The sequence below is a fragment of the Cetorhinus maximus genome, chromosome 13 (genome assembly GCF_964194155.1).
Source record: "Cetorhinus maximus chromosome 13, sCetMax3.hap1.1, whole genome shotgun sequence".
Lineage (NCBI taxonomy): Eukaryota > Metazoa > Chordata > Chondrichthyes > Lamniformes > Cetorhinidae > Cetorhinus > Cetorhinus maximus.
Genome location: NC_135891.1, coordinates 90,499,481 through 90,521,358, shown reverse-complemented (window position 1 = coordinate 90,521,358; position 21,878 = coordinate 90,499,481). Strand labels below are relative to the sequence as shown.

General features: G+C 47.9%; 1 protein-coding gene across 1 annotated transcript in view; it reads right to left on the bottom strand.

The window, feature by feature from the left end:
* The window catches only part of LOC144688799 (phospholipid-transporting ATPase ABCA1-like), a 132,275-nt gene that overhangs the window by 78,795 nt on the left and 31,602 nt on the right, over positions 1-21,878 (bottom strand). Inside the window, exons 8-10 of the mRNA XM_078555751.1 lie at positions 20,915-21,091; positions 11,637-11,859; positions 10,391-10,612 (exon numbers count right to left, since the gene is read on the bottom strand). Of these exons, the coding sequence (XP_078411877.1) occupies positions 10,391-10,612; positions 11,637-11,859; positions 20,915-21,091 (622 nt within the window). The remainder of the gene's footprint in view (positions 1-10,390; positions 10,613-11,636; positions 11,860-20,914; positions 21,092-21,878) is intronic.

Below are 21,878 nucleotides of genomic sequence, written 5' to 3'. Positions count from 1 at the left end.
AGAAGAATGAAAGGTGTTGGCATTGAAACATAAGATTCTGAGGAGTGACAGGGTAGATGCAGAGAGGTTGCTTCCCCTGGCTGGAGATTTAGGCCATGATGCGTGTTTCTTTTGTCACACTCTGCGCAGTTTCTAATTAAAGCAATGCCTCTTGGAGAGTTGGAAAGTGGAAGACGGGTATCTTCTTGATAAGGAAGGAAAATTAGGACAGCATTCCCATTGGGTTGCTATCTCTTTCCTCCAGGCACTTGCTGAAGATGATGTCAGGGGAGCCTTGCCCTGTAGCAAGCTTCAAATGACATCGATCCCAAGCTGGATATTTGGGTGCATGAGATATCTCTCTCACACACCCACCCGACACACACACACCCACACCCCACCCCCCCGACACACACACACCCACACCCCACCCCCCCGACACGGACACACACACACACCCACCCCAACCTCCCGACACACAAACACCCACACCCCACCCCCCCGACACACACACACACACACACACCCCCAGCCCACCCCGACACACACACACACTCACCCCAACCCCCCGACACACACACACACACCCCCACCCCCCCCGACACACACACACACCCACCCACCCCACCCCCCCCGACACACACACCCACCCCACCCCCCCGACACACACACACACCCCCCCCCGACACACACACACACACCCCCACCCCACCCGACACACACACACACCCCAACCCCATCCACCCGACACACACACACACCCCCACCCCATCCACCCGACACACACACACACCCCCACCCCATCCACCCGACACACACACACACACCCCCACCAATTCCCCCGACACACACACACACACACCCCACCCCCCCGACACACACACCCCCCCAACCCCCCCGACACACACACCCCCACCCCACCCGACACACACACACACCCCCACCCCACCCCACCCGACACACACACACACCCCCACCCCACCCCACCCGACACACACACACACCCCCACCCCACCCCACCCGACACACACACACACCCCCACCCCACCCCACCCGACACACACACACACCCCCACCCCACCCCACCCGACACACACACACCCCCACCCCACCCCACCCGACACACACACACACCCCCACCCCACCCCACCCGACACACACACACTCCCACCCCATCCACCCGACACACACACACACACCCCCACCAATTCCCCCGACACACACACACACCCCCACCCCATCCACCCGACACACACACACACCCCCACCCCATCCACCCGACACACACACACACACCCCCACCAATTCCCCCGACACACACACACACCCACCCCACCCCCCCGACACACACACACACCCCCCCCCGACACACACACACACACCCCCACCCCACCCGACACACACACACACCCCAACCCCATCCACCCGACACACACACACACCCCCACCCCATCCACCCGACACACACACACACCCCCACCCCATCCACCCGACACACACACACACACCCCCACCAATTCCCCCGACACACACACACCCACACCCCACCCCCCCGACACACACACACACACACACACCCCCAGCCCACCCCGACACACACACACACTCACCCCAACCCCCCGACACACACACACACACCCCCACCCCCCCCGACACACACACACACCCACCCACCCCACCCCCCCCGACACACACACCCACCCCACCCCCCCGACACACACACACACCCCCCCCCGACACACACACACACACCCCCACCCCACCCGACACACACACACACCCCAACCCCATCCACCCGACACACACACACACCCCCACCCCATCCACCCGACACACACACACACCCCCACCCCATCCACCCGACACACACACACACACCCCCACCAATTCCCCCGACACACACACACACACACCCCACCCCCCCGACACACACACCCCCCCAACCCCCCCGACACACACACCCCCACCCCACCCGACACACACACACACCCCCACCCCACCCCACCCGACACACACACACACCCCCACCCCACCCCACCCGACACACACACACACCCCCACCCCACCCCACCCGACACACACACACACCCCCACCCCACCCCACCCGACACACACACACCCCCACCCCACCCCACCCGACACACACACACACCCCCACCCCACCCCACCCGACACACACACACTCCCACCCCACCCCACCCGACACACACACACCCCCACCCCACCCCACCCGACACATACACAGCCCCACCCCACCCCACCCGACACACACACACCCCCACCCCACCCGACACACACACACACCCCCACCCCACCCCACCCGACACATACACACCCCAACCCCACCCGACACACACACCCCCACTTCACCCGACACACACACACATCCCCACCCCACCCGACACATACACACCCCCACCTCACCCGACACACACACACATCCCCACCCCACCCCACCCGACACACACACACCCCCACCCCACCCGACACACACACACCCCCAGCCCACCCCGACACACACACACACACCCACCCCAACCCCCCGACACACACACACACACCCCCACTCCCCCCCGACACACACACACACCCACCCACCCCACCCCCCCGACACACACACCCACCCCACCCCCCCGACACACACACACACCCCCCCCCGACACACACACACACAACCCCACCCCACCCGACACACACACACCCCCACCCACCCGACACACACACGCCCCCACCCCACCCCACCCGACACACACACGCCCCCACCCCACCCCACCCGACACACACACGCCCCCACCCCACCCCACCCGACACACACACGCCCCCACCCCTCCCCACCCGACACACACACACACACACCCACCCCACCCGACACACACACACACACACCCACCCCACCCGACACACACACACACACCCCCACCCCACCCGACACACACACACACCCCCACCCCACCCGAATAATACACACCGCCACCTCACCCGACACACACACACACCCCCACCCCACCCGACACACACACACACCCCCACCCCACCCCACCCGACACACACACACCCCCACCCCACCCGACACACACACACCCCCACCCCACCCGACACACACACACCCCCACCCCACCCCACCCGACACACACACACCCCCACCCCACCCCACCCGACACACACACACCCCCACCCCACCCCACCCGACACACATACACACCCCCACCCCACCCCACCCGACACACACACACACCCCCACCCCACCCCACCCGACACACACACACACCCCCACCCCGCCGACACACACACACACACCCCCCCAACACACACACACACACCCCCACCCCACCCCCCCGACACACACACACACACCCCCAACACACACACACACACACACACCCCCACCCCACCCCCCCGACACACACACACACCCCCCGACACACACACACACCCCTACCACACCCGACACACACCCCCACCCCACCACCCCCCCGACACACACCCCCCCACCCCACCCGACACACACACGCCCCCCCACCCCACCCGACACACACACACACACACCCACCCCACCCCCCCCGACACACACACCACACACTGATTTACTGGTTTTCCTGACCTCTTAACAGAAAACAAGAAATTCAGAAATGCATGTAAATTCATCTACTTTGATCTCTATTTATGCTGTAAATCTGTAGAGTTTTACGCATAAAATTGTTAGCAGCTGGGTACGAATAATGTTTCAATCCTTTGGGGAAAATGTTCAGTCTACCTAATCTCTTACCAGTGATCTCAATGTCCTTGGGATCGTAGATGTTAGTTGGGAATAGCTGCATCTTTGACTTCTCTCTTTAGACTTTTTTCCTTTTAACTTGCATGATGTAGATATATCTCAGTGATCTGATATGATACTGCTACTGAAAGAAAATGACCTCTAACAGTAATGCTATTACATGCTAGACAAGTAGTGTTGTTGGACAGAACCACAAAATTTAGAGGTCCAGAGCTTTAGATTAAAAATTTGTAGGTTACAAAATATGAAAGCCAAGATTTTAAACAAAGATGATGTTTTTATTATGCAGTCAGCTGGTGGTTGTAAGGCACATGATATCACGTTCTGTGTTACAGCAAATTGTGCAGTATGGACTCGGTTTCAAATAGTGCTCTCAGCAAATTTTTTTTAAATTATTTAGAAAATTTTTGTCACAGTAAAATTGATCAAGAGGAGGTATTGGAAAGACTTGGGCACTGGGGATGGATGGGATGCATCTGAGGATGCTGATGGAAGGAAGGCTGGGAATTACAGAGGCAGTGGTCATAATTTTCCAATCCTCCTTGGAAACGGAGGTAGTGCCAGGGGACTAGGAAATTGTGAATGTTACACCCTTATTCAAAAATGGATGGAAGGAGAAGCCCAGCAACTACAGGCTAGTTAACCTTGGTTCTGAGAAAGATTTGGGAAACGACAATCCTGGACAAAATTAAGTCGCTTGGACAAATGCGGATTCATCACAAAGAGTCTGCATGAATTTGTTAATGGCAAATAGTATTTAACTAATATAATTGAGTTTTTTTTTAAAATGGAGGTTTAAAAAGAAAGAGGATTATGAGTGGAATGCGGTATACATGGACTTCAGAAGATGTTTGATAATTGTCATATAAAGGGCTCGTCAGCCCTTTGGAATAAAAGACAGTGGCAGCATGAATACTGGTTGGCTGAGTGACAGGAAACAGTGGTGGTGAATAAAAACAAAAAACTACTGCGGATGCTGGAAATCCAAAACAAAAACAGAATTACCTGGAAAAACTCAGCAGGTCTGGCAGCATCGGCGGAGAAGAAAAGAGTTGACGTTTCGAGTCCTCATGACCCTTCAACAGAACTGAGTAAAATTAGGAGGGGTGAAATATAAGCTGGTTTAAGGTGGGGGGGGAGGGGGGGGTTGTTGTAAGGACAAGCAAGCAGTGATAGGAGCAGATAATCAAAAGATGTCACAGACAAAGGAACAAAGAGGTGTTAAAGGTGGTGACATTATCTAAGAGAATGTGCTAATTAAGAATGGATGGCAGGACACTCAAGGTACAGCTCTAGTGGGGGTGGGGTGGAAAGACTGACAGGGCATTACAGGTATAGATTTAAAAATAATGGAAATAGTGGTGAATGACTGTTTCTCAGACTGATGAAAAGTATATAGTGAGGTTCCCCAGGTATCAGCAGTCAGACCACTGTTTCTCATGATATACATTTATGACCAAGACTTGGGTGTACAGGGCACAATTTCAAAATTTGAAAATGACAAAAATTGACAGCATTGTGAACTGTGAGGAGGATGGTGATAGGCTTTAAGGGAACAGACAGGTTGGTGGAATAGGTGGAACCCATGGCAGATGAAATTTAATGCAGACAAGTGGAAGTGATTCATTTTAGTAGGAAGAACTGAGAGGGGCAATACAAAAGAAAGGGTACAATTCTAAAGGAGGTGCAAGAACACAGACGTGAGGGTATAAGTGCACAAATTGTTGAAAGTAGCAGGGCGGGTTGAGGAAGTGTTTAAAAAGGCAGACAAGGATCCTGGGCTTTATAAAAAGAGGCATGGAGTACAAAAGAAGGAAGTTGTGATAAACCTTTGTAAAGCAATGTATCCAATTCTGGGTACCACACTTTAGTTGAGTTTGAACACTTTAAAGAGGCTGCAGAAAAGATTTACACGAACGGTTCCAGGGATGAGGGACTTCAGTTGTGTGGATAGATTGGGGAAGCTGGGATTGTTCTCCTTTGACAAGAGATGGTTGAGGGGAGATTGATAGGGATGTTCAAAATCATGAGGGATCTACACAGAGTAGATAGCGAGAAACTATTCCTATTGGCAAAAGGGTTGAGAGTGAGAGGGCAGAGATTTAAAGTGATTGGCAAAAGAACTAACAGGGAGATGAGGAAAACATTTTTTTAATGGAGTGAATGGTTAGGATCTGGAATGTACTGTTTGAGAGTATGGTTGTGGTTGATTCAATCATGGCTTTCAAAAAGGAATTGGATAAGCACCCAAAAAGAAAAAAATTGAAGGACTCAGAGGAAAGACCAGGAGAATGGGACTTGCTGAGTTACTCTTGCAGAGACCCAGCACGTACACAATGGGCCTCCATTTGCGCTGTAACAATTTTATGATTCTATGAACGGGGGCATTGTCTCCGGATAAGGAGTCACCCATCTAAGACCGAGATGAGAATTATTTTCACTCAGAAGACTGTGAATCTTTGGAATTCTCTACCCCCAAGGGTATATTCAATATTCAAGACTGAGATATACTGATTTTTTTTGGGACTGTAATGGAAGCAAGAGACATGGAGATCAGGCAGGAAAGCGGATTAAATTGGGTGATCAGCCATGATCCAGATGAATGGTAGAGCAGGCTGTGTGTATGGTTGCAGCAGGAAAAAAGACAAAAATTTGTTGCAAAATGGACAGCAGCTTCCTCGTCGGATGATGTATATTTCCAACATTTTTAGATTTTATACCCATACAACACAGCAGAATTTAACAAATTCTAAAACAAGACTAATCAACTACAACCAGATACTAACCAACTAACTCAAGACTCAACCCCAAGATCTAACTTGTTATCAACTCGAACCCCAGGTGAGTTGACTCCAACCAGACATTAATTGAGACTGACAAACTCAGGCATGAGACCACACTCAAAACCAAGATTTAACCCACCATAGCCAACTTTAAATCTATTCTAACTCAAGATTTGAAGTAACCCTAAATTAAGTCAAGCCTGAGTCTTAATACCATCGTAATCAAATCTAGCCCAAGAACAAAGAGCAGGATTTTGCCTCTGATGATGGGAAATAGACGTCAGGACTATTTCCGGGACCTAAACCTGGGGGAGAAATGGTCACAGGACCCGACTGTCATGAGAGTGGCAAATTATTGGCCAGAGGGTGGACTCGTTGTCCTTGCAGACTCTCAAAGTTGGAGGGCTAATTAGAGCGCTTCCAGTGTAAAAGGAGCAGCAGACTGCAATAAGGGAAAGTAAGGGAAAGGACCGTTCAAAATGGAAGCACACTTTCTCCCTTTCTTCTCAAAATTTAAAACATTAAAAATTTGATCTTGCAGCCCACTTACCACTGTCGGGGTGGGTGTGCCCGTCCACAGGGTGGCCTGTGGCTGCTCCTGCCCCAAGGCAAGGGCCTCAGGTGCCTGGAGCACCGGCCCATAAGGTCTGCCCCTGGAAGGCTGTCTCTAGGCAGCTAAACTGGCCCCTGCTGCTGCAGGGGGACGACTGGAAAATCCTAGTCAGCCTCAATAGGCTCTTAATGATTCCTGCCAGGTACCTGCTGTCTGGGCAAGTAGCTCTGCTGCCACCCTCCCACCTCCACAAAAATGGCCCAGTGCCTGGATAGAACCAATGAACTGGCACTCTGGCCGGCAGGGCTATTTTTAGCGCCCACTCAATGTTGTTGTCTCTTACGGTCTGCTGCCACCATACATGTTGAGGGTCACGAATGTAGACCTCAAGGGATCGGTGTCTTTGCCAACTATGCTAAGCAAGATATTGAGACTGACGAGCATTCTGGTTGAACACAATTACATGAAGTTCGTTACTAGCAACACCCATATACAACTCTGCACAGGCCTTGATCTAGCCTGGGCCCTAACAGTTACATAGGCTGATTACTTGACTATAGGCGTGACTCATAAGGTACACACAAAGACTTACTGACACAGTCACAGACTGTAGCAAACATCTGCAGTAGAGATCACAGGCAATAGTGAATATCTAACATGGAGGCTGTACCTTTTATCCTCCAGCCTTACGTAGTGATGTCACTATGCAGCTTAGAAGGTAAATGTCATTATTTGCATTGGCATGCGTACAATATCACAAACACCAAACTTCTATGCTGGCCCCGGCAGAAGCTCAAAATCATGCCAACAACTTAATCCACTGCTGTCGGAGATCAGCTTTGTATAACAACGCTTTCATCTTGTTCCGGTTCTTCTTTAAAATAACAATTTTTAGCTTATTAAATCCATTAGCTGTTCCTTTATACTAACCTTTAGCACCGAACCTTGTAATCATTACATGCTACTTGGGTTGGCCTTCCTTTTTTTCCGGAGTTCTGATGCAAGGCCTCTACCTCAACTTCAACTCTCGGGCCGAAATTTTCCAGCGCCTCACACTGGTGGGATCTTCTGGTGCTGCGCCTCCACTTTCGCAGTCTCTCTAGCCTCTACAATCTTCAGCTTTTTTTGAATCCCAACTTTGTTGACACTAACTATTGCTTTTTGATTTACCTCATCTATCTTTGGCCATGTTTCTGTGTTTCTCACTTAAAATAAATACAATCAAGCAGCAATCAGAGGGAAAACCTGACCCATAGCCGTATACTGCCCCAAGCTGAGTAATTCAGAAGAACAGAACGGAGTCGAATATTCACCTGGCTGGGGTGCAGTTTATTGGATGGAAATTTGAAACACTAGCCTGGTCACTGAATAGTCTGTGAATTGGTTCACTTTTTCCTGTGTTCAATACAAGGCCATTTCCTCACCACTTCTAATAACATGATTAAATTGAGACTAAGGTAACATTGATGGAAATTACTCACCATGTATTCAGGCAATCTATTTTATTTCTAGATCAAATGAGTCATATCATTTATTATTTAATATCCATTAGCCAAAGCTCCGTTTTGATATTGGTAGGTATTTTCAGCACAAGCAGGCCTAATGGTCTATGCAGCTGAAAAGTGAATCGTGAGGGTGATATATGCCACTTGCCCTCTCCAGTCCTGGCTTTAATCCCAAACTGATGAGATTTGGGAAACTATGTCTACTAGTTTGACAGGCCGCACATTAAATGACTCCAGCAGTCTTGTACTGTTTAGGCTACAGTTTAAAAATTGTGCTAAAGGTAGCTCTAATCTCAATCTCACTTAGAGGATATATATGACAGCTGGCAGGGAAGTGGAAAATTGTCATACTGATACAACTTTTGGGGATTGGATTGAGGACACGTAGTTGGAGTGAAGTAGCGGGAACTTTACTCTCTATCTCACCGTTCTAAACCAAATCTTAGAATGCTTGATGAGACAGTGTAGAAGTGTTGCTCCTATCTCATACCATACCCATTGTCCTCAGTCCCAGTCAATGTTCCCTCCAAATGAGCAGTCACGTATTGACTCAGAAATCCCCACACATACTGCATATAAGTTGACCCTTTTACGTTCTGCTTATGTACGGTCACACAAAAATTTCAAGGGCCTGCACACTACCAAAAACAAAGATTTAAGTGTTGGTCCCAGTTAGAAACTCCATTCCCTCGCCACTGACTCCATCTCTCTCACTTTGGCAACTGTCGGATGCTGAAGGACCATAATTCAGTTAAAAAAAAACCCTCCTCTCCCTACTGTGCTATTTTTTGGGCAATTATCTTAAATCTGTCTCTTCTGGTTACCAGCCCTCCTCCCAGTAGATATAGTTCCTCCCTATCCAGTCCATCAAGCCCATCATAATTTTGCATCCCTCTATGAAATACTTGCCTCTGCTCTAAGCAGAAGAATTCCAGCTTCTCTAGTCTCTCCACACAACAGAAGTCTCATTTTGGATATTATTCTGGTAAATCTCCTCTGCAACTTTTCCAAGGCTTGACATCCTTCCTAAAGTGTGGCACTCAGAAATGGACATAATACTCTAGCTGTGGATTTTTTAAAAAATGGTGCAAAGTCTCACGAGAACTAAAGTGGTACGAGGGGAAAAAAAATAGTTGAAAAAGGTTATTCAATGAACCTTCTTTCTAGGTCTCTAAACTGATTCCTGTAAACAGAGCAACCTTGGAAACTCAATTGTATGAATGTAATAAGGAATTGGCATAAAGGTAGTGCTGTTCTGTCATTTCTACATTATTTGACTATATAATGAAGCTTCAGCTGCTGAACTCCCAACACACCCACCCGCCTCCCAACCACCTGGCCCCAGCTAACCAGATTGCACATAACAAGCAGCAGGAATGGCATTGTAGATCAGTGACTCAAGTAGGTTTTAAGCAGGGTCTTAAAGGCGGAGTGCTTCCAAAATTCCAGGGTTTGGGGCCTAGGCAGTCGAGGACACGGCCGTCAATTAAAAATCACCTCCCCATGAGCTGGGAGGCACTGCGCACTCAAACTAAACACTGACCTTGCCCTCCTTTTAACTCCCTTAGCCTTCTCTTCCTTCTACAATCTACACACTTCTCCAAAACAAGCTAACTAATACTGAAGAGTCCTGCCCAAAGCTTTACCCTACTTCTTCTCTCAGACTTCAACAGACCTGCTGTGCAGTGACAACACTTATTTTGTTTATTCCAGAATGAACAGCAAATGGATTCATCCAGTAAATACCAGAACAGAAGCCATATGGTATTATGCCAAATACTGCCATTAAACTCACCGCGAATATTTGGAGTGAGTAAGTGACAAAGTTTCTCCATGCCACGCACAGGACATATGGGAGGTAGAGGGAGAAGTAGATGATTCCTCCACATGCAGCTGCTAGGTTTGCACCAGAGAAGAACGTACTGATCAAGAAACACTGCATGATGGTAGCAACAGCAAAGGTTGCAAGAAATACGAACACGACAGAAGGGTCGCTGTATGGGAGAATCTCTCCTTTCTGTAACACAAAGAAAAAATGAATATAATTCTTTGCCAAACATTCAAGACAAGTCTAGCAATCCAACCCAATCTTTTTAACTTGTACACACAAATAAACGAGAGAACGATCCATTCAGCATTAGAAATCCACCAAAAGCAATCTGTATTTTATTCAAGCCCAGCAAACTGAAAAGTGCATTTCTAGGAGCATAACACACAAAAAGAAAGATTAATATTGAAAACTACAGATTAAAAGAAAGAATATCTAGATATCTGTTTAGAGTCAGTCTAACCACCCTTTAATTGCTTCAGAGATAATTCTTGGTACTTTGTTAAATTACTTAACTTACTAAGATTTGAAATTAATTGTGCTTCATATAAATGTTGGTGGGCTCAAAGTTTGATCTCCAACAGGCAGAGAAAAACTATATAAAAATACAGGAAATAAGAGGGCAATTACTACAAAGAGAATTGGTAAGTGCAAGACTTATGAAGAACAGATCCAGAAGGTTGATAAAAGGTTTTTAAATTTGTACCAAAGAGTATAGGTAACAATCACCTCAGAACTGTGCAGCACATTCCTTTCCACAACAAAAGTCAATCTATAGAGGCAATTACCACAAGGTAGGAACAAGCATGAGTCCAGATGTCCCAATCCCAAATGTATGTGATTACATGTGATGCAATATCAGACATGGGATCAATGAGAGACACGTGAGAAATACAAAGCAAGAGAAACAGATGGGATTGCCACAATAGTTATCTCCGACCTCTGGAAAATATCCTGAGGATGAAAGCAAAGGTATGAGGTATAGTCAAAGTTAGTAGGAATTCTAGGGCTGCAGTACAATCCACAGGGGCTTTAAGTAATTACAGCCTTGAAGTAAAACAAGGAGGTCAGTGCTCGTGGTTATTCAGAATGACAGGAAATTGAAAGGTCTTCATTAAAAAGATGTACAACTGCCTCAGGAATGGTCTTCAGCATGAAGATAAACTGAAAAAGAAAATAATTTCACTTTCTTCAGCCATTACAGGGCATTTACCTTCAGGATTAAAGTGAGAAAAGCAGAACTGATGAGGAAAGGGATGAAGCTACTGATGAACCAGCTGATCCACAACATTCCATTGGTCAGTCCCATCATCTTCATTGTCTCCTTCAGTCGCGCCTCCTTCTCGTGAACCATCCCTTTGATTATCATCGCTACTGAGTAAATCCAAGACAGGATCATGAAGAGGGGCAATGAACGGTTCAAAACTCGCAAGAAACTGATTTAAGAGAAAACCAAAATTAATCATTGATTTGGAAGAAGACAGTCAGTTAAATAGTTTGGAATATATAGTTGATTTCGGGAAGATAATATTTAATAACTACAGTGCTCTCTGATGGGTCAGTAGGTTTACAGTGAGAGTACCCGGGACGCACAGGCCTCAGACCAAAAAAGTCAGAATGTAAGTTACAGGTCTTTGCCGAATTAGCTGATCTCAGCCAGGATGATGGTTTGGGCATTGCAATTGGCTTCATTGGGCCAGGTTGGTTTGGCAGAAAGGGAGTGAAGGGAATAACAATTAGTCTGTGTTTTGGCTCCTGATTGATATCCAGCACATGAGTGACAGGTGCAGACAAGGCCAAACTGTACCATGAATTTAAATGGCCTTTCAACATTGTCTAAACTCACATGAAGAATGGCCAATTGGATGAGGTATCAGATTTGAGAGAGACTGTGGTAATGTCACTGGACTAGTAATCCAGGATCCCAGAATAATTCCTTAGGGGCATGGGTTCAAATCCGACCACAGCAGCTGATGGAATCATTGATTACTGTAAAAACTCATCTGTTTCACTAATGTCCTTCAGGGAAGGAAATCTGCCACCCTTAGCCAGTCTGGCCTACATATGACTCCAGGCCCACAGTTATGTAGTTGACTCTTAACTACCCTCTGCAATATGTTATGGCACAGCAGATGGTAAATGCTGAACCATTTGAATCCCAGAGGGAAATCTGAAACAAATGCCACAAACATTTTACAATTTGTATTTATTTCGAGACTCGTACCTTGAATTCAGTAGTAATAAGACCACTGAGTCTTATGGGTCTCTTACAAAACTAAATTAAACCTTTATTAATAAAAAATGATTTTAAGCACATACATAAGTTTACAAATTACTACTATGATAACTCCTAGCTCCTCTAGTTAATCTAACTCTCAATTACACCTCCATTAAGGCAACAGTAAAACACAGATTTTAAAAGATCCAGGCAAAGTAACACAATACCCTGAACAGTAAAATGCAATGAGTTTTCTTCACTTCAGTTCGTGCAAACAGCAACTTGAGGCTTAGAGGCTGGAGGCTTTTCACATTTGTTAGATCTTAGAATGCCTTCTTCTTACACATAATCTCATCTCCTTTATACAGGTTTCTCCCTTTTTAATGTAAATCCCATTGTCCCAATACGTCTTTTCAACTGTACTTATCTAATAATAAAAATCTTTCTTGGTACCAAATTTATCAGTAAGCTTTGGGAAAAATAAACACACTTTATTGGCTTCTTCTGGCTAAGTGTAACATTTCATCACCTCTTTTGAAATTCAAATTATTCTGGTTTATCTAAAAATGTAAATTTTCCCTTTATACCTCACATTCTAAAACTTCTGTCATGTTTACCTATTTAACATTTCAAACCTAGCTTCTCTTCTGACATAAAGCCTTCAGACCAGCTATCTTTAATTCAATTAAGTCCCACACAGATACAAACTACCCAGACCCCACTACTTACAATAAATTCCAGTAACATTATGAAAATTATTATATTTTCCTGACAAATAGCCTAGCAAGACACTAGGTTCAAGAGCAATTAGGGATGGGCAACAAATGCTGGCCTCGCCAGTGATGCTCACATCCCATGAAAGAATAAACAAAATCACAAAGTAGCCAAGAACCAAGCTCCAACAAGAATCAATGGCTTCAAGAGAGGAAGTGAGAATACTGGAAATATCTGGCAAGAACCCACTGTTACAGCAATGTAAACAGACACTTAAGAGCCCATTATCTGGAATTTAGTACATCCTTTGGCACAAAAATAGCTGAGGTACATCTTAAAATATTTGGTTCAAATTTATTAATTCAAATAATGATTACATCATTAATTTATTCAGCATAGTATCAGCTATAAAACTAATTATTATGATTTAGTTTACACTGACACTGGTTTGTAAAGCTGAAGCCTAATCACCAAATATCTCTTAAGCACCAAGATTGTAAGATAGTTATTTTTGAGTAAGGCCATTTGGCCCATTTAAATTCATCAATACAAGAGATCCTAAAATCATAACCCCGCTACAGCATCCAAATGATTTTTTAAATGCTTCTGGGGTTTTGCCTCCACGAAATATATTTTCAGATAGTTTGGTGTGCAAGACAACACTATGGGGGAGGGTTCGGGGCAGGGGGGTGGGGGGCAGAGAATTATGATATTTGCCATTTTATTGACTTGAACCCACTCCTCTTTGTCCAAATCTTTTCTATCCCCTTAACTATCTATCTTATATACCTTTGTAAGGTAACCTTTCAGAAAATCTCTCTTTCCTAGGCTGAAATGTCCATGACTCCCCATTGTTTCCCAATTAAGATCAGCCTCATGGTCCTTTTCTGAACTGCCTCCAGTGCCGAATATCCAGTTCTGGTAATTGAGAACCAAGCTAGGAATGGTACTCAGTCTGTGACCAGAGCACTTTACAGTTTGAACACTTCTTCCTCTGGTTTATATTCTAGGGCTTTGGCTGTCTATCTGAATGCTCCATTGGCTCGGTTCATTATGGCTCTGCATTAGTTCCTTACAGACAGATTCACCTCAGGTTTGCACAAAGTGTGGTAGCTGGCGAGAAAAAGGACGTTTTACCCGCTGACCACAATGGCGGTTTTTCATGCCATATCGTGTCATTCCTGGCACATCCCACCTCATTAATAATGCATTCCCAGAAAACACGCTGGATCGCTGGTGGGGTGGCCTCTGATTCACCCGTCCTGCCATAACCTCAGGTCTTCAGTAATCTGGGCGCCATATTAAAGGGTGCCCCTGCACAGAGCTAACACTCTAAGGGATCAGAAACTGCTGCAAATTCATGGTTGCCAAAGGGATGAAACATGCTGCCTCCAAATTTAGCAACACCCCCCTCAGGTGCTTACTGGACACAGTGGAGGCCCACCGTGAAGTCCTCTAAACCCGCTCTGGACAAAGACCAGCAAGCAAGGTCACCAATCCAGCATGGGAGGCGATGGCAGCGGTGGTCAGCACCAATGCCCTGCCAAATAGGACAGCCAAACAGTGGAAGAGGATGAATGGTCTCCTCTGTTCCACCAGAGTAGGTCACTCATCTCATCACTCAACTCTAACATTCACAAACCCATCACACATCCACAGGGATCTCACTCATTGCCAGTTCAAGGGATATCACTTTTCACACTCTCTCACACACTTTCATCTGTCCTGCGGATCATGTCCTCATCCTGTCCACGGCACACTTCACCACCCACAAATGCCAGGCAACTTTCTCATCTGGCCTGGCAGGCATCCTGCTTACACTCTCTCCATCGGCCTTCATGCAGGGCAAGTTGGCATGCAAGAGGGAGAGGTGATGAATGGTGGACAAATGCCTGACATCAAGGTCCTCACAGACTTTGAAAATAGAGTCATCCAGCTGGCCGGCGATGATCTGGACCGTTCTTGTGCTGATGGTGAGGTTGTCAATGCTCAACCAAGTAAGGATCAAGCAGTGCAACATCCATCAGACAACCATGCTGTGAGTCAGTTCCCCTGTTCCACAGTCCCCTGCCAGCACTAATTATTTCTTTGCTTTGGCAGGTACATCTGGGAAGCAGCTGAGGGGGCCCACGAGCCAGGTCCTCGACTCAAACCCTGAAGGCACCTCAAAAGAAGAATCTGATGACGGCCTAATGTAAGGCCCATCACAGCGCTCACCCACACCCCGTGATCCCAGCAGCTCCAGCTCCACAGGCTGAGGGTGCCACTGCCACACAGCGGGACCCCAAAAGCAGGTTGGGGCCTCCAGGTCTCGGCCCTCCAGAGGACGTCCACCAAGCTCATCACAGACAGGGCGTGGCAGACTGCCTCCACCTCCGCTGTGGATGTCGGGGGAAGCACCAAGACATAGCGGAAGGGTTAGGAAGGTTAAGAATATGTAGTCGCACAGCTTGGGCACAGGTGTTAATAGTGAACATTAAGTACAAGTGCTTGCTAATAAACTCCCAAGAATGTCTCCTTGTCTATGGCTCCTTGTTATGATGAGCAGTGTGCATGTCACTCAGATGTGAAACCTTGGATCCTTCACAAGATGTCTCAAGTGTCTCAGTCCAGGGCCTCCTCCCTATACAGGTGTGTAACCTTCAGACCAAAGTGATGGTGCAGCTTCACACTCACTGAACACATCAGTGATGCATGCACCTTGATGGTGCTTGTCATTGCTGCCAGAATGTCGTGGGCAGGCATCACAGAGTTCCATCATTCTCTGTGTGCTCTCAGTATCTTTTGAGGTGGGGCTCGTCCCCCATCTCTTCAGCATCTGTGACCGGTGATGCTGTGCTCCTGAAGGGGTCAGGTACTGAAGGCTGACAAAGGGTCAGGTGCATTAAAAGTTTCACAGCTGTGTCTCCATGATATGACCTTGATCACAGAGCGCAAGTGAGCTGCCCTCAGCCTTACAGGAATCAGACATTCACAGAGGCAATTTGAAAATCTATGGAGTGTGCTCACTACACATCATCATCATTCTCCTCCTGAAATCTAGCGACTATTAGGGCCTCCGTTGCGACTCCATAACATGAGCCTGAACACAGTATGTGCACTGCCATCAGCCGCACAGGAGTCAAACGTTCATAGATGCAAGGTGAGAATCTCAGGGCTGTCTTCGTCATCACCCTCCACAAACCTTGTGGCTGTGAGGGCCTCCCGAGCATGCCTGAATTGTCTGACCACTGCGATGGCCTCATCGCTGGCATCTTTGCCTTCAAGGACTTCATCATAGTCATCCCCTTCAACGTCCTCCTCACTGGAGATGTGCAGTTCCTCCATCTCTTGAGCCAGGTTCTCTCCCCGTTGCAGCGCCAGGCTGTGGAGTGTGCAGCAAACGACGATGATGCATGGCACTCTCTGGGGCATGTATTGCAGTGCTCCACTGGAGCTGTTGAGGCACCGGAATCTCATTTTCAAGATGCCTATCATTTGCTCCACCAAAATCTAGGTCGTGGCATGTGCCTCGTTGTATCTTCGCTCTGCTGCAGTCTGAGGCCGCTGCACGGGCATCATTAGCCACGTCCTCCATGGGTAGCCCTTGTACCTGATGAACCAACCCTACAGCCTCTCTGGCCCCTCGAAGATGTCAGGGAACTGAGACCTGTTAAGGATGTAGGAGTCATGGATGTTCCCTGGGAATCGTGTGCCGACTTATAGGATGTGTTTGTAGTGGTTGCAGACCAGCTAAACATTCAGCGAGGGGAAGCCCTTGTGGTTAATGTAGTTGATTGCTTGTTGCCATGGAGATCTAAACACCACGTGAGTGCAGTCGATGGCACCCTGCACCTGTGGAAAACCTGAGTTTTGGGCAAAGCCCAGCGATCTTGCTTCCTGGCTTTCCTGATCCTGAGCAAAACGCACAAAGTTCTGCGCCTTTGCAAAGATGGCGTCTGTGGCCTCCTGGATACACTTGTGCGTGGAGGCTTGTGAGATCCTGCACAGGTCACCTGTGGAGCCCTGGATGGAGCCATTGGCTTAAAAATTCAGCACTGCGGTCACTTTCACAGCTACTGGCAGTGGGTGCTCTCCATTACCCCATGGCGCTAAATCCTGCAGCAGGTGGCAATGTGACCAACCAGTTCCCTAGACATGCGGAGTCTTCGGCAACACTGGTTCTCAGTCATCTGCAGGAATGACGGGCACTAAGACCCTGGGTCAAGCAAGGCACCTACGAGCAGCAGCTTACTGTGGATCTTCAGTTATGTAGGGCCTGCTGCCCCTTCATCTTGAGGTGCTCGTCCCTTTGTGGAGCCAGGTAGCTCCGCTGCTCTCTTCTTCTTTGGTCTTTAAGCCACAAAGCTGCACTGTTAGCTTGAACCACAATGGAAACTGGCCCAAATCTTAATAGAGACATCGCAAGGTGACAAGGTTAGAAATGCAGGTCCCTTTAAGACTAAAACCAGGACAAGTTTCAATGAGCTCAATGAAGTCTGTACTTAAGAGCTTGGGTTTTTCCCCAGTAGTGGGTTAGCTTCTGAACGTAGAGAGGATCCAGAAGGGAAGAGTGTGAATTGGTATTTGTTCTGAACTATAATTTAACAATACAACAGTTGTGATTCACAGAATGTCTTCTGCGCCTGATTTGGTAAATGGATATTAAAACACAAGGGGCTGTGAGTGCCTCTACCAGTGACTGCACCATGTCCACCTTTCACAAGGTGATTGTACAACTTGTCCAGTCGGCCAATTGCTCTGCTGCCCCCTAAAACACACATTAATTTGCAGTCGGCGCCTGAGGGGTGAAACGTTCTGGAGCATTTGGTGGCACTTTCATGCTTCTGCGTTGCTTGAGCAGGCAGAAAAGCTTCAGAGGCCCGACTCCAAGCATGTCAATGGAGCTGCTGCTGAATGGTCTCAATGTGGAAGAATGCTCACTTTTGACAAGCTTTCCCAAGTGTGTGGCTACTTCCCTCACTCCCCGGCCCCTCGGCATGTGCTTGAGTATTTCCTTCAGCCTGTCTGTGCTGCCTTGCCCCCCCTAGCACCCCCAACCACACCCCTGCTCACCCCTCCCCCACCAGCCTGACCCGCATTGGAGCCTTTGCCCTGCCACCGCCCTGAAAGCCAGCCGGGAAAAGAAACGGCTTGCCTGTGATCCCCGCAAATGCCTCTTCCCAGATGTCCTACGGTCAATGCTCCCGACTGCTGTGCAAGGTTGTGTGCACTCTCTTTCGAGCTCCCCTCAGAGTTCAGGTCACCAGGTGCACACCTTTTAAAGACAGTCGGACAGTCGTGAAGCACGCTGTTCTGAAGTCACGCCGATGTGGGTGGTACATTTGACGTGAGGTTTGTGGGGAGGTGGGGCGGGGGAATGATTCCGGCCAGCAGGGCTTATAATTAGATGCAAATATATTAAAATGACATTCCCAACATGTGGCGGCAGGAAACTTGCCCTGCCATTAATGGGTGGAGCGGACTATCGCAAACTGGTTTCACGATGGTTTAAAACTGATCTTTGGCCTTCTCGCCATATTGTCCGTGCCCCACACCCCACCAACCACCATGATGTCTGCCACCAATGGAGCTGGAAAATTACAGCCTACATTTAGTGTCAAGCCTTCTGAAACTCCTAGCCTCGGTTCAGCTTTGTGTGTTGCTTATCTTTTCTTCCACGAAAAAAATAAGGTGACAGCTCTTACCAAATGAAAACTGACAACTGCAAATCCAACCGTTTTCCTCCAAATTTCCCTCCTCCACTCACTGACTCTTGCTGGAGCACAAATTCCATATGCGCTTGACTCCAGCCTGCACATCCCTCAAATCACATTTTTCATGTAGAAGCCTAAACTGCTGGTATCATATCCCCCGCAGGAGTTAAATGGATGGCAATCAGGAATGGGCTCATGAACGGTTTTCCCTTCCCTCACTGGCGCAGAGACACGGAGGTCAATTTTAGTATACCAAACATCCGCTCAATAACATACTGGGTGGGATGTTAACCTACTTAAGCAATTAGAGTAAAGCTAGCACTTCTGTATAAATGTGGAAATGCAGAAATAGATGATGGGCAGACAGAAGCACAAATACCTTATTTTGGAACAGGTGAAGTGAACCGAAATTAAAATTTCCTTAAACATGCTTGGCTTGGGGAAAAATATCAGGTGGTGGTTTCTTTGCCCATGTTTGATCCGATGCCATGAAACTTCATGGGGTCCAGAGTTAATGTTGAAGACTCCCGGGGTCATTCCCTCCTGATTGTAAACCATTGTGCTGCCAACTCTGATTGGACTGACCTGCCAGTGGGGCAGGGCATACTCAATAATGGTGATGGGGGAGTTTGGAACATTGGTTGTATGGTATGATTCACTGAGTATGACTATGACAGGCTGTTGCTTGACCAGCCTGTGGGACAGCTCTCCCACAAGACCCCAGATGTTAGTGAGGAGGACTTGACAGGGTGGCCTCAGTCGATGGTGGGTGATCTGTCCAGTTTTATTCTTATTCAACTTTTCTGTAGCAGTTTGCTATAATTGATTGACTTGTTAGGCCATTTCAGAGGTCAGTTAAAAGTCAATCACATTACTGTGGGTCCAGCATCATGTGTAGGCCAGACCAGCTAAGGATGGCTTCCTGAGAACATTAGTGAACCAGAAAGGTTTTTAACCATAATCCTGTAGATCCATGAGTAATGATCATAAGATTTTTCTTGATTCCAGATTTATCAATTAATTTAATGTAAATTCCCCAGCTGTTGTGGTGGGCTTTGAACTCATGGGCAGGATTTTCCTTACAAGCTTCAGGGCCCCCCATCCTCGGGGTCAAATGGGGTCAAAAGTCCACACTGTGTGCAGAACAGTCAACGGGCAGTGATTTTCCCCAAAATTGGGCAGTTAGTGACCAGAGGGCAGGCTTCTGAAGCTGGAGAGCCAACAGGAGGCCCCCCAGCACTGAAACAGCAGCAGGCTGACTGCTTTTATGCAAGTGAGAGAGAACGCGCTTCAAGATGGAGGTGCACTTTCCCCAACATTAACTGCAAAGAGAAAAAAAAAGCCCCTAGCAGCTAGACCACTATTGCAAAAGAGGAGCCCCTCCACTGGGAAGCCTGTGGCCGCAGCTGAAGCCAGACAGACAGGGGCTTTAAGCCTGGCTGAAGCGCTGTCACCCTGGCATGCTGACAGGAGGCCACCTCCAGGCAGCTGCACGGGTTCCTGATAGGGGGCCTCAAGGCCAGCTAATTCCAGTTCACCTCTGACAGTACGTCTTAATAGGGCTTTAACGAGGTCAATTGTTAGCCACCATTTGTGGGTGTTATTGTTGTGTTACTGCTGTGCTCTCATCCCGTCTCTGGTAAAATGGCCTGGGAAGTGAGATGATGCCAGGGAACTGGCACGCCAGCCACTGGCAAGAATTAATACACCTGCCCGCCTCCATTGGAACTTAAAAATTTAGCCCCCCATTTCCAGAGCATTAATCCAGGCTTCTAAATCACTAATCCAGTAGCATCATCGCTTTGCTACCATCTCTCTAATAATTACAAATCATTGAGATTTTAGATCAGTTCTGGCACTCACGCATCATCTACATAGCATGGGTATGGCATTTGTTGTAAATAAATCCCAGTCTTCTTGTGTTCACCAGTCTGTACTCGAATGATTGCTTGTTCCACCAAATCCTGAATGTAAACAAATCCTCCCCAGATGTAACGCAGGTTCAGAATTGGGTGTGCTGCAGGTCCCGGGTCCCAAAACCTAAGAGGTAACACAGCAAAAGAACATTCATCAGTGTAACATGACCTGGTCCTAGTACTCCATAAATCAAACACTGAAAAAGGACACACTGTTAACATGTCTTCCTGCCTGGGCTGGGCAGGCCATATTGTTTGTATGCCCCAGGTGCCACCATCATCATCCCTGGGTATGTCCTGTCCCACCGGCAGGACAGACCCAGCAGAGGTGGTGGCACAGTGGTATACAGTCGGGAAGGAGTTGCCCTGGGAGTCCACAACATCGACTCCGGACCCCATGAAGTCTCATGGCATCAGGTGGACCATGGGCAAGGAAACCTCCTGCTGATTACCAAGTACCGCCCTCCCTCAGCTGATGACGCAGTGTTCCTCCATGTTGAACATCACTTGGAGGAAACGCTGAGGGTGACAAGGGTGCAGAATGTTGTCTGGGTGGGGGACTTCAATGTCCAATGTCCATCACCAAGAGTGGTTCGGTAGCACCACTACTGACTGAGCTGGCCGGGTCCTAGAGGACATAGCTGCTAGACTGGGTCTTTGGCAAGTGGTGAGGGAACCAAGAGGGAAAAACATACTTGAGCTCATCCTCACCAACCTGCCTGCTGCAGATGCATCTGCCCATGACAGTATCATTAGGAGTGACCACTGCACAGTCAGTCATTGTGGAGACAAAGTCCTGCCTTCACACTGAGGACACCCTCCATTGTGTTGTGTGGCACTACCGCCATGCTAAATGGGATAGATTTCGAACAGATCTAGCAACTCGAGACTGGGCATCCATGAGGCACTTT